This window comes from Carettochelys insculpta, chromosome 1 (assembly GCF_033958435.1).
Source record: "Carettochelys insculpta isolate YL-2023 chromosome 1, ASM3395843v1, whole genome shotgun sequence".
NCBI lineage: Eukaryota > Metazoa > Chordata > Testudines > Carettochelyidae > Carettochelys > Carettochelys insculpta.
This window is the reverse complement of record NC_134137.1, coordinates 248,755,886-248,770,361: the sequence shown is the minus strand read 5'-3', so window position 1 is coordinate 248,770,361 and position 14,476 is coordinate 248,755,886. Positions and strand designations below refer to the sequence as shown.

The 14,476-nt window shown below is 45.0% G+C and overlaps 1 protein-coding gene across 1 annotated transcript in view; it reads right to left on the bottom strand.

Moving 5' to 3' along the window:
- The window catches only part of TTLL12 (tubulin tyrosine ligase like 12), a 45,195-nt gene extending 32,041 nt beyond the window's left edge, over nt 1-13,154 (bottom strand). The window contains exons 1-2 of the mRNA XM_075003828.1: nt 12,994-13,154; nt 6,751-6,932 (exon numbers count right to left, since the gene is read on the bottom strand). Of these exons, the coding sequence (XP_074859929.1) occupies nt 6,751-6,932; nt 12,994-13,113 (302 nt within the window). The 5' untranslated portion in view covers nt 13,114-13,154. The remainder of the gene's footprint in view (nt 1-6,750; nt 6,933-12,993) is intronic.
- Nucleotides 13,155-14,476: the final 1,322 nt, after the last annotated feature.

Genomic DNA, 14,476 nt, shown 5'->3' with positions numbered 1-14,476 from the left:
ACACCCCTGTAAGTAAGCTCTATGGCTTAATTGCGCATACTATTATTTTACACAACAGGCATCAGAACAAACAGCTGGTTACAATGAAAATAAAATGTCAAGTCAATAACTCTCAACATCACAAACTGAACTACAAAATAAAGTCAGCTGCCTACTTAGCTTGTGTTTTATAAGGTCATCACACAGAGCTCAGCAATCCCAGTTCCACTGCACCACCTTTGGCTTAGTGTTGGTTCCCGCCCACTGCATCAGTTTGTGTGCTTAGGCCATCAGCAGTATGTATCCGTCCAGATTCCTGCCCTTATCGCTCAGAGTTTGCAGTTTTTTCCAAAACAGCTGGGATGTCAGGGGCTGAGTAAAGAGCTTTTGCCTCCTTGTCATGTAACTGTCAGTTTCCAGGTTGTCTGCTCAACACTTCTTGCTGTGGTCTGCAATATTCCATCCCCAATCAGGTCTCCGTCAATAAAAGCTGTTTGCTGCCTGTGGTGTGATAGGCTACATGTGACACTGAGAAAAAAATGCCTTAAGTACTAGTTCCTCTTCAGGAATGCTTGGGTTTAATTGATCACAGATCCCCCAGGCTCAGGGAGAAGATTATCTACCTCTTCCAGCGTGAATTGCTGATAAAGAGGTAACTGAAGTTGAGGATTCTCTAAATAGCTCATATAGCGCAGGGGACAGGGAGTCTGTTCTCCCTGTAAAAGCATGCAAAAGGAATATTATTGCAGGATGTTTCACGGCTGATAAAAAACCTATCATGCATTAAGGCAAGGAAGAGACAGCTCACAGCCCCAGAGCACATCTGAAGGAGTGCCCTCAGCTTCAGGCTATGCCGCTCAGGGGCAGCATCCTTTATTACAGCCCTTGATAGTAGGGCAGTGCTGCCTATCAGCCAAAGTCAATACTACAGCCTTTGCTGTCCAGGAAATGCAGCCAAGAGTCAACACAACAGCCTCTGCAGTCAGGTTAGTGCAGTCCAGTGGCCAGAATCAGTATCTTTGGTGGGCTGGGCCACCTGCCAGGAAACAAAACAATAAACACACCCACACTGGCCTGGCCCTGAGGAATACAGAAACACACTCAGGGTGCAGGGGCTCCCTCGCATTTCAGCCCTGCAGGGCTGGATCTGGCCGTGGCAAGGTTCAGGGCTTCTCGGGTCCTTCCCTGCCCTGCCCCCCCGGCATTAGGGAAGGCCAGTGCTAGGGCTCCTGCACTGGAGAGGTGTGGGGGGGGGGGGGGGGGGGGGGGGGGGGGGATATTGATAGTGACTCTTATCAAGGCCACAAATGTTGTCATTGTTATTGCTAGTGCTGACTTGCTCCACTGAAGAGAGGAAGGGAAGCCCCGAGCCTTGTCACGAGGCAGATCCAGGGAAGTTCAGGGCCAGATCCAGGCTGTGGGCCATAGGTACCCCACCTCTGTCCTAGAGGAGATCAGAGGGGCGGGAGGGGGGGTAATGACAGCAGGTGCCCCTGACTCCAAGTCATTTCCCCCCCCCTTGAGGGGTGGTTGTGTGTGTGCTTGCAGGGGTGTGCACTCCCTGGCTGCTGAGCTCATACTAAAATCGTGGTGAGGCTGAGCCCCCACAACTTTTTCCAATACAGATTAAGCACTGAGAGGTTATCCACCTCCCCTGAACTGTAGGGCTTCAGCTTAGAAGTCCTCCTTAGGACAGCTGACTTTGGTACATTACTGTGAGAGAAGGTTAACTCACTGACAACGGTTGGCTTAAGTTAAAGTACAATTCTCATTAACTGTGCACACGCAGGGCATGAGAAGGCTCTCGGAAGGTGTACTGGATGCAGGGACAGAATGCACAAGACACCACAAAACCACTGAGAAGGGGAAAGTTTGCTTGTGTTGTTTTCACTGCTCCAGAAATTGCACATCTCCCTTCTTCCCCTGCCCGAGGGCAATATGTTTTGACACTTCAGCACTGTCACATCCACAACTGCCATGTGAATTCTCAAGCTTTGTACTTGACCGTTTTTGTCAACTGTGGTGATGGCATCTGTGTAGAGGGTGAAGGAAGAGTAAGACTCACTGACCAACCTTTTCCCTCCTGAAAAGAGGCAAAAACCTCCCATCGCTCCTCCCCTGAGGAAACAGTCATCCATTGCCTTCCCCTGCGGGTGCAGGGGGGAGAAAAAAAAACCCACTTCTCTCTTCATACTTTGGATTTCAAACTTCTCAATGAAACACTGCATGGCTTTGGATTTGTGATAATAGACCACCTACAGTCAGTGGTAGAAGGATGAAAGTGTTTTCTTCTCTGCCCCCCCAGCCTTTCATACCAAATGCACACCAAGGGGAGACTAGGCTGTAATGTGTGCTGTCATGCAGTTTTTTGCAACCAGGGGTATGTGTACCTTGGCAGGGGGTGTGGGGGCAGGGGTACATCAGCTCATCTAGATAGTTGCCTAATTTTACAACAGGCTACACAAAAACACTGGTAAAGTCAGCACCACCTAAAAGTTTAGACAATGACTTGTTTCCACGGCTCCATATGCCTTATGCTGAAATGTAGGTACAATATTTCTATTCCAATTCATTTATCTGACAATCAGATGGTAGAAAGTCTGCAAGTTTTCAGCAGCAGGCTTCTGTGATACTTTATGTTTTTGTAAGTAAGTAGTTTAAGTGAGGTGTAATGTGAAACAAACATGACTGCTGCAAATGGAACAGTAAGCTGGAGAGGTTGAATAGCACTTGTTTCAGGACCTCAGATTACTTTAGGATCATGTTTGTCAACTGGCAATAGGCCTACCCTTAGTGGTACATGAGAGACAGGTAGGGGTGTGTGTGGGCGGGGGTGGTTAGGAAACACTGCTCTAGTACATCTGATGCTTCCTTGAAGGGCTACAAGAACTTTATTATGATGCTCAAGATGGTGTGGTCAATGTTATCATTCAGTATCCCCCTTTTCTGTCAAAATTTCATTATCTGTCTCACTGCTCCTAAAACTGTCATAATCATGGCTCCTTTACAGGTCCCATATGCTTCTACAGCTCCTTTCAAAGAATTTTCTCATTAACTTTGAAGTCCAGATCTCCTGAAGTAAGATTTCTGCAGGTGTGGAGCAGCTCAGTTACTCCTTCCTTCTTCTGTCTCACCCTTGGTTAGTTAGCTCAAGTACATTATAATGTGGGCCCAGCAACTTACTCACATACAGAACTTAGAGCTGCAGCTACATTTGGGTCCCCCCCACCCACAACAAAAAACAAATCTGGGTAATAATGTTTTGTGTATCATATCTAAGTGCTTTAACAACCAAATGAATAATCTGTGCCTTTTTTGTTTCCCGATTTGGAACTGGGACACAAAGCACCAGCCCCACCATTCTACACTGTTGTGGCTCTGTGTAATGAACAGTTACTCTCTACCAGGCAGCTTTTCTGTAATCATGTGTGTGCTGACTGAGGTTAACCTCTCCACCCACTATGCCAAGAATGTTTTAGCTCTATGGAGATTAGCCTGTTTTCTTACACTACAAGTGCAGAATGCCAGGCTAACATAGAATTAGTGCATGCACATCCCTTTGACCGTATCTGACACCCATGTTAAACATCAATATGCAAGGAAGTCCTTGCTGACAACTAACCTGAAAAAGGTCTTCTGTCTGATGCCACCATCAATAATTTCTAAGTCACAGTTGACTTGTGATGGTGACATTCAGCTTCAGCAAACTGGATCCCACTTCTGAGCTACATTTATGTAGAAGTAATTCTGAAGTACAGGCTGTGTGGTTACTAAGAAGTAGCCTTTTTAGAAATTTTTTGCATGACCCACGGACTGAGCTCCAGCAAAGTGCCCATAGCCATTCACAGTCATACCTTTTCATTAAAAAGCAATCTAATGCATTTCAGAACTCGCACTCTCATTTCCCCATCAAATCGTGTGTACCAGCACTTAACTTCTTTTCAGTTTCTTCCTCCGTTGACTTTTCACATACAGGATTTGGAAACTTTTCTCTTGGCAGCCAAGAAACAATGACATTTTCACTGAGCTGAGGAACTGACAAGATAAAGAATGAACCTTCCTATATTAGCTGCATCTGAATAAATTAGGGCATGCTACATAAAGGTGCAAGTTTCATGTTACAAGCCATAAAGTGCATGGTACAGTGTCCCCTGCACCTGCGAGCATGCCTTCACTATAGGCAGGATCTGAGTTTATCATGTCTAGCAGAGCTAGACATAACAATTGTGGTAAGCAGACAAATTCATGAACTTCAGCAACATTATTCACATAGCTGAAGTTATGTAACTCAGGTTAATGGCCTGCAGTAGCACAGATGAGGCTCCAGCAAGAGCAAGCTTTACTGGTGATCAGTCCATGTAATTTCCTTGCCACACCAGTCCATTTTCCTCACTAGCAAATTCCTTGAGACACTACCAGTCTTAATCCTTTTTCTAGGTTAAAGATAGCACTCAGTGAATTCCAATATTCCCAAGCTTCTTAGGGATGTCTTTGTACAGCGATGGGGCTGCACACGGCATTCAGGAGGGTATTAAGTTCATTGCTCCTTTAATTAGTCAATACAGTGCAGCTCATTAATTTAAATGGGGTTTCATAAGCTTATTTAGATCACAGAATTGAAAGCTGATATTAAACAAGAAGTCATAGGTATCAGCACAAACATACATAAGGGCTATGTCTACACTAGAACAATCTGTTGACGGAAGTTACTGTCAGAAGATATCTTCCAACAAAACTTCTTTGGACGGATGACGACCAGACTGCCAAGCAGACTGAAGGAGTGATCCACTCTGTTGACAAAGTGGCCGGACTGCCCAGCTGCTCTCTCAACTAAATGGCAAATCAGAAGTTCACCAAACAGGGCTGCACAGTGTCCTGGAAGCCCTTTATATTGCCAGAGGATGGGGCAGTTGCCCTACAGAGGTGCTCCTCTGCAGTAATTACTGCTGCCACACAGTACAGCACTCCAAGGAACAGGGCAGCCACCCAGTCGAGGAGCATCCTGGCAGCAGAGAGGCTGCCACCCCAAGACACAGGGTGCCAGGGAACAGAAGCCTCGCAAAAATACAGGACAATTTGCTGCGTGTGCCCCCCCCCGCCCCGCACCTCCCTTTTTAAAGAAAAGCAGAGATGCCTGTGAGACAGCTTAAATAAGGGACTGTACAGGAAAAATGGATGGACGGTCACCCTACTCTTTTTCCTGGCCCACTTCCTTTTTCTTAGCAGGCTGAGTTGTACCTGTATTGCATGCCCAGGGTCCCACTCGTTACAGGTTATGGTCATGTAACATTGTGGAAGTTTGAGAGTCTGGGCATTTCATTATCACCTCTTTTGGGGCCCATGGGAGGGGTAGAGAGCGGTAACTTCAGTCAGAAAAGGGTGTTCTTTTGCTTTCAGCATTTTTATACCTTCCCTTCCATCAGCTCTTCTTGCACCCCCTGACTAATTCCTTGAACTTGTCTCAAGTTAATAGTCAAAGCACTTTTTATTAAACGCCAACCAAAACCAGCAACATTAACTTTTCTTCTCTTTTCTCATGCAATAAACTACATTGGGTTCTGGGCAGATGGAAAAGTCTTTGTTCACATTAATAAGAAAAGGGGAATATTGGGGGTTAAACAAAAAACAGACAAACAAGCACTCATAATTCTATCTTGGGCTGTGGAGCAGAGACAGAAGGTTACAAACAAGTCAAAATGTATTTTCTAAGTTAAGTAGTTTCCCCACCATCTTCCTTTTCTAGCAATAGCAAATTAGCCCTTAGCCAAGGCTTACACAGTCTACTTTGCTGGTTTTCAAATGTCTCATTAGATGAAAGATTAAAGAGAGAAGGGGGAAAAATCCTTATGTTTGATCCAGGAACCTTGTACAGTGCATACCCAGATCAAATTTCTTAGCTCTGCTTAATGAGTGGACCATACTATTACATGTGAACTTCAGGCTGTCTCCCTCAGGGATCACTCCCCCCCCCCCCACCACCACTTCCTTCTCTCAAACAAACCAATCAATGATTTCTCCTTGCAATCTTTGGTACAAAACAAATAGTCCACACTGAGTTTGGCCACACTGCAGAGGTAGGTGTTAGGATTCCTTCAGGAAGGGGAAAGAGAAACTATGTATCAACTCCTCCTGACATCCCTGGTTTAGGCATTTTTTGGTCACAGACATTAAAGTGTAATGTAGAGGACTATACCTAATTTCAAATACAGCATTCTCAGGTGTGTTTCACCATCATGTTACTGAGCACTGTGTTACTTGTCATGGGAGGGATAGCTCAGTGGTTAGAGCCTTAACCTTGTAAGCCCAGGGTTGTGAGCTCAATCTTTGAGGGGGCCTTTCAAGGATCTGGGGCAGGTTAGATTTAAAAAAAGAAAGAAAAGGAGAAAAAACAACCCCCCACCCCACTGTCCCGGACAGTGATGCGTCCTGCTGTGAGTGCAGGGGACTGGACTCAATGACCTCGTGAGGTCCATTCCAGTTCTATGCCATAGGACATAGACCATAACTCCAAGGCCCATAGTGTCCAAATACCCTTGAATTAGTGTGTAACGTATTGATACAAGGTGTCTAGAATCAATATGAAATAATTTGTGAGCACCATTTTACAAGATGTCTGTCTCAAAAGGTGAGCAATAACATTTTTCAGTAGGGAATAATTATGGAAAAAACGCCAGTTAAACCAACAAGTTTCAGAACAAGTGACAATCACCTCAGGGAGGTAAGATTATTCAACCAATTAGATTGTGCAAAAATTCTAAAATTAGAATCTACCTGTTGGGATCTGCTGCTTGTAACCCATTCTCATTCGTTACAATAACCTTGTAACAGAGCTCATTTCCGGGATTTGGTTTCTTTTTCAATTCATCTTCCACTTCTTCATTACCTTCTTCCTCTGCCTCCTCTTCTACCTCCTCTACTTGCATTATTCCAAAAAACTCACCAGCATCAAACACCTGGGAATGAAAGAACTATATAACCAGAACCATTCAGCTGAAGTGGTAACACTCCAAAGTTATCTTGAAGTTACCCAACATTGGTCGTCCAACATTTAGAGGTTTCAACTAGTCAAGTCTGGCTGGTGAGGCAACAAATATTTTGTGTTTGGAAAGGAACAGGCAGACAGCCTACATCACTGTTTCCCCTCCAAAGTGGGCCAGGAGGAGGGGAGAATTTAAACATTTCCTTAATTTACGTAAGCCTGGTCTACACCAGAGTTGGGCCACTTTGCACTGACATGTCTCCCACTTGCACCTGCCTGGTGAGAACAGAATGGAAGTGGCAGCTCCCACAGCAAAGGAACGTAAAACACCCTAGGGTTGAACCGCTATGTCCTCTCTGCTCTTGAACAGCTGAGATTGTACCTGGGTACATCACAGTTACTGTTGCTGGCAATCCACTGATGCTAATATAACCACAAAAAAGGTAGCCCCTTATATTCAACCATGCTGTGGCAAGGTTGCCTGGGACAAAAATAGGGATAGGCAGGTCATCTACTGCTCCAACCCAGTTCAGAACCCCACTGCTGCAAATCCATCCACTATGTCTGCATGCTACTTTCAGCAGCAATAATTGAGAGCAGGAGAAGATTAACAACCCCCACCACGTAGCGAATGATTTCCCACTGACTGGTACATAAGAATGGCCATACTGGTCAGACCAAAGGTCCATCCAGCCCAGTATGCCATCTGCCAACAGTGGCCAATGCCAGGTGCCCCAGAGGAGAACAGAAGACAATGATCAAGTGATTTGTCTCCTGCCATCCATCTCCTGCCCTTGTACTGAAGGCTAGGGCACCATACTTTACCCCTGGCCAAGCCATTTATGGACCTAACCTGCCAAAATTTATCGAGCTCTTTTTTAAACCCTAATAGAGTCCTGGCCTTCACAGCCTCCTCGGGCAAGGAGTTCCACAGGTTGACTGTGCGCTGTGTGAAGAAAAATTTCCTTTTATTAGTTTTGAACCTACTACCCATCAATTTCATTTGGTGTCCCCTAGTTCTTGTATTATGGGAAAAGGTAAATAATTTTTCTATATTCACTTTCTCCACACCATTCATGATTTTATATACCTCTATCGTATCACCCCTCAATCGCCTCTTTTCCAGACTGAAAAGTCCTAGTCTCTCTAGCCTCTCCTCATATGGGACCCATTCCAAACCCCTAATCATCTTAGTTGCCCTTTTCTGAACCTTTTCTAATGCCAATATTTTTTTTTTTTTTTTTTTTTTTTTAGGTGAGGAGACCACATCTGCATGCAGTACTCAAGATGTGGGCATACCATAGTTTCATATAGGGGAAGTATGATCTCTTTTGTCTTATTATCTATCCCTTTTTTAATAATTCCTAACATCCTATTTGCTTTACTAACTGCTGCTGCACACTGCGTGGATGTCTTCAGAGAACTATCCACTGTAACTCCAAGATCCCTTTCCTGATCTGTCGTAGCTAAATTTGACCCCATCATGTTGTATGTGTAATTTGGGTTATTTTTTCCAATGTGCATTACCTTACACTTACCCACATTAAATTTCATTTGCCATTTTGCTGCCCAATCACTCAGTTTGCTGAGATCTTTTTGTAGTTCTTCACAATCCCTTTTGGTTTTGACTGTCCTGAAGAACTTGGTGTCATCTGCAAACTTTGCCACCTCACTGCTTACCTCATTTTCTAGATCATTGATGAACAAGTTGAACAGGATTGGTCCCAGGACTGACCCCTGGGGAACACCACTAGTTACCCCCCTCCATTGTGAAAATTTACCATTTATTCCCACCCTTTGTTTTCTGTCTTTTAACCAATTCCCGATCCATGAAAGGATCTTTCCTCCTATCCCATGACCGCCTAATTTACATAAAAGCCTTTGGTGTGGGACCATGTCAAAGGCTCTCTGGAAATCTAGGTATATTATGTCCACTGGGTGCCCCTTGTCCGCATGTTTATTAACCCCTTCAGAGAATTCTAATAGATTAGTTAGATACGACTTCCCTCTGTAGAAGCCATGCTGACTTTTGCCCAACAATTCGTGCTCTTCTACGTGCCTTGCAATTTTATTCTTTACTAGTGTTTCTACTAATTTGCCTGGTACTGATGTTAGACTTATCGGTCTATAATTGCCAGGGTCTCCTCTGGAGCCTTTTTTAAATATTGGCGTTATATTGGCCATCTTCCAGTCATTGGGTACTGAAGCAGATTTAAAGGATAGGTTACAAACCACTGTTAATAACGCCGCAATTTCACATTTGAGTTCTTTCAGAACCCTTGGGTGACTACCATCTGGTCCTGGAGACTTGTTACTATTCAGCTTATCAATTAACTCCAAAGCCTCCTCTAATGTCACTTCAATCTGGGAGATTTCCTCAGATTTGTCACCTAAAAAGGCTGGCTCAGATTTAGGAACCTCTGTAACATCCTCAGCCGTGAAGACTGAAGCAAAGAAATCATTTAATCACTCTGCAATGGCACTGTCTTCCTTGATCGCTCCTTTTATATCTTTATCGTCTAAGGGCCCCACTGCTCTTTTAGCGGGCTTCCTGCTTCTAATGTATTTAAAGAACATTTTACTATTGTTTTTTGAATTTTTGGCTAGCTGTTCCTCAAAATCTTCTTTGGCTTTTCTTACTACATTATGACACTTAATTTGGGAGTGTTTGTGTTCCTTTTTTCCCTCACTAGGATTTGACTTCCACTTTTTAAAAGGTGCCCTTTTCTCTCACTGCCTTTTTAACATGGCTGTTAAGCCATGGTGGTTCTTTGTTAGGTCTCTTACTGTTTTTTTATTTGGGGTATACATTTAAGTTGGGCCTCTAGTACAGTGTCTTTAAACAGTTTCCATGCAGCTTCCACGGATTTTAGTTTAGTTTCTCTACCTTTTAGTTTCTGTTTAACTAGCTTCCTCATTTTAGTGTAATTCCCCTTTTTGAAATTAAATGCCAGAGTGTTTGACCGCTGCGGTGTTCTTCCCAACACAGGAATATTAAAAGTTATTATATTGTGGTCACTATTTCCAAGCGGTCTAGTAACAGTTACCTCTTGGACCAGATCCTGCATTCCAGTCAGGACTAGATCGAGAATTGACTCTCCCCTTGTGGGTTCCTGTACTAGCTGCTCCAAGAAGCAGTCATTTAAAGGCATCAAGAAATTTAATCTCTGAATCCCGTCCTGAGGTGACATGTACCCAATCAATAGGGGGATAACTGAAGTCTCCTATTACTACTGTGTTTTTTATTGATAGCCTCTCTAATCTCCCTTAACATTTCAGCATCACTATCACTGTCCTGGTTAGGTGGTCGGTAATATATTCCTAATGCCATATTCATATTAGAGGAATGAATTGTTATCCATAATGATTCTATGGAACATTTTGATTCCTTTAGGATTTTTGCTTCACTTGATTCTATATTATCCTTCACATATAGTACCACTCCGCCACCCGCACGACCTGTTCTGTCCTTCCGATATAATTAATATCCCAGTATGATAGTGTCCAACTGATTGTCCTCATTCCACCATGTTTCTGTGATGCCTATTATGTCAACTTCCTCCTTCGATATGAGGTACTCCAGTTCACCCATCTTATTAGACAGACTCCTAGCGTTTGTGTAAAAAGCACTTTAGAAAAAAACTACCACTATTTATATGTCCGCCTTTCACAGACGCGTTGGATTTTATATGCGATTGTTTCACATCTGATCTTGCCCATATATTATTTCCCACGTTCCTTATCTGACTAACTTCTAGGGAATCCCTATCTATGGAGCCTCGTGTAAGAGAGGTCTCCGTCCGATCCACGTGCTCCCCCGCACCAATTGGCTTTCCCCCGCCTCTTAGCTTAAAAACTGCTCTATAATAACTCAGTTATTGCCAGTTTCCACAGCCAGACCAGACCTGGCTTCTCCACTGTCCGGGCCTCTCATTCTCACGTCCCTGCACTGGAGCATGGCCTTGTGAATTTGAAATTTCTGAAGCTACTGCTAATCATCCCAACCAGTAGGAAGAGATCCCCCTGGAGAGTGCTTGTTTCTTGGTTTCATTAGTGGTGTTCTATCACCTGCACTATAACCTTGAATTTGTTCTTGCCGTGTTCCATGCTGATTTGATTCTTCCTATGGTTCAGCAAATACAGTAGGATTACGCACCCTGTGCGGTTCTTGAAATGCTTAGGAGCCTGGTACAGAGCCACACAGGTTCCATGCTTCTGTCAGATATGGCAGACAGTGAAAAGGGCTATAGATGTTCAGTTTGTTTTTTATTAAAAAGATAGGTGCAGAAATAATGGCATACACAGATGACATTATGGAAGGCACGCAGTTGTATCCTGGGAAGTTGATGCCTTATTCCCAATCACACCCTCCCCACGATTCTAGGATGCATTAAATGGGAGTGTTGTGAGCAAGACATGAGAAGGCCTAAACAATACAGAGTAGAGCAGAAGAATTACCTTTTTGTTTACAACAATCCTGCTAATGCATCCTAGAATGATGTTCACTTTGTGACAATTTGTCAAGTCATATGTAGCTTGTGGTTCATTATGACTCTTTTCTGCAGTACTCCCTCCTAGGCAGTGATTTCCTCGGTTTTAAGTGTGTAAAGAAGTTAGTAAGAAATTGAGTATTTTTGGATTTTCTCAGGAATGTAGTGCCCAAGGATGAGATGTGCAGACAAGCAATCAGGCACTAAACTATTCTGGAGAAAATGAGTAGGTGAATATAGGAGGTGGGTTGTTGTAGGCATACTAAGCATAAAACTTAAGTGGCTACTATCAGTCTGTAGTAAGAAAACATGAAGCAGTAGGAAGTCCACAGATCTAGGCACAGTACATGTTCAGACATTACAGTATTCTGTACTCTAATCTCCAGAGCAAGAGCTCATTTAAACAAGTTTATAGGCTGTCAAGAGACCTGCTGAAAGCCAAATGGGAAACTTTGGAGGTCAACTGGGTGGATGAAAAGGGGTATTTGGTTTGTTTTAAAAAGCCAAACCAAGATACACCAAGATATTGAAGTTACCAATACTGTATTTAAAAATACACCATTTAGGTCACAGTTTTCTTCATATCCCCTTTAGTTCCAGGGGGTGGGGGGGGGCAGTACATGACACAGCAAGGCCCTCTCCCCCACACCCTTGCAATAGGGTGTATTGCCTACCACTGCCAATCAAATCCCAATGTGCCCCCAGACCTTGCATCAATTATTACAGATATATTTCCAACAGTTCCTCTCTGCCATTATTACCTAATATTTTAGGTTCACTAACACAGCTGGCATAAAGGATCTCCTTCACTCTTACACTACGGAGTAATGCATCAGTTCATGCTTTTCCCCCCCAAACGAGTAAAGGGAACCTCCTTCCTATTACCATAGATTTTAAGCTTGCCAAGGGCATGATTTTCACAGGTTTGTGCAATACCTAACACACAGGTTTCTTGCAGCCTCCAGGCACTACTACAGTACAACAGAGAACACACCAGAATTTTCTTACAGGCTCAATGAGCATTTGCTCTGTGAGGTTTAGTATTTCTGGAGTGTTTCCTTGGTCACTCCCCTCCCCCAACCTACCTCCAACCCATACTGAGGGAAAAGAGAACAATCCAGCTGCGCTTCCCAGGCTACAGAAGTTTAATCAGCATTTGTCCAGCTTTTGAAAGGCTCGCCGCTCTGCAGCTCCCACTAACGCCACACAGCGTCATCAGCCTTCCAGGTGCACTTCTAAGGAGAGCCCGGAGAGCCGCCTTGGCTTCTACCCTAGGATCTGAGAGCCGCCGCCCCCGCCCCGGTTCAGAGCGCCCACACCACTCAAGGGGCCTTCCCAGGCCCGCCTTAACGAGAGGCGCGAGAGGAACAGCCCCGAGCCAGCCAGGGCGATAGCCACGCCGCGCCCGGCGCCTCTTTAATCACCGCGCCCCCAGGGAACATGTGGGGGCGACTCCGGCGCGGGCAGCGCCTCTCGCCAGGGAGCCGCGACACGCAGGCTCCGACGCCCGCCCGCTGCTCGCGGGACGCCTCACCGCGCCCTCACCTCGTTCTCCAGCTTGTGCCACAGGCGCCCCCAGTACCGCGGGGGGACCCCCGAGGCGCTCAGCGCCGCGCCGTGCAGGGCCACGAAGGCCTGGTACTCCGCGGGGCTCGCCTCCTCCATGTTGCTTCCGCCTTTCGGGCGGGCGCCTGCTCTCTGCTCGGGAGCCCCGGCGCCACCAAAGCGTGCTGGGCGGGGACGCGCTTTAAAGGGGAAGGCGGGCGCGGGGGAGGGAACCACGAGCAGCCGCCGCTGCAGGTTTGTTTGCACTGTGGGGCTGGCGGTGGGGCCATTCGCGCCTAGCGAGGCGGGGGAGTGCGCGAGCCGGACGGCTGCAGTAGCCCTGGAGCTGGCCGATGTTCAACCTGCAGCATTCGGCTCCAGGTTTCAGCCACACGCGGGTGCGGAGCGTCTTCTTGGTTTAGCCCGTTCAAAAAACCAAACAGGGCTCCATGTGGAATAGGTGGTTAGAGCCCCAGTGTCCAAAGATCGGGTGTGTTTGGGACCCTAGGTCAGGAGGCCAACGTTTAATTCATATATGCCGAGGTGGTATTTCAATGAACTTCATTAGCGCCTCTGGCGTTGCTTTTTACAATACACCTTCACTCCCTGATACCAGCCAGACCTGGGTCTCACTAGAGTAGTGTTTCTTAAACTCTTTGAGACCATGGAACACCAAACAACAATATTTTCGTGCAGAACACCTATGAAAATTTTCTTCCAAAAACAAATAGTCATACCAAAAAATCCCCTTATCAATAACATATACAACAGAAAACAAAATGCAGTAATATAATCAAGTTGCATAGTAATGAAAAAGTAACATTGTATCTGTTTTTAATAACAGAAAATATATGCCATCAGTGTCTATGAATCTGTGGCCCCTTTTCATCTCAAGAGATAGTGGTTAGCAGTGGTGGTGAGGATCTATGGGCTGCTTCTCTCGTGGCTTATCCATCCAATATTGGATTTGCACAGTTGATTGCAATAACTGCATGTCAGTCTATTTCTGAATTCTTGAGTTTGAGAGTTTTTCCTTCTAAGATAAAGTTGTGGCTTGCACATATACTACTAAAGGATGATGTGCCCTGTTATAGCCATGGTTGCCAGGTATTTAGATCTGATGATGTAGATGCCCAAGATTTTGGATTGATGTTGAATTTTTTGACGGCATTCTTGCATGTATCCTTAAATCTTAGCTTTGGTCTTCTTGTTCTCAACCCACCTGATAGTTCACCGAAGAGGATTTCTTTGGGAAGACATTCATCACCCATTCTTCTCAGATGAGCAAGGCATAGTTTTCTGCTATTGAGGATCGCTATGAGGCTGGGTATGCCAGATCTTGACAGGACATCTGCATTTGAAACTTTATTTTGCTGACTGATATCTATAATTCTGTGGAGGCAGCGAAGATAGAAGCTGTTCAGTTTTTTTCTCCTGGTTTGAATAGGTGATCCAGGCCTCAGAACCATATAGCAGGATACTC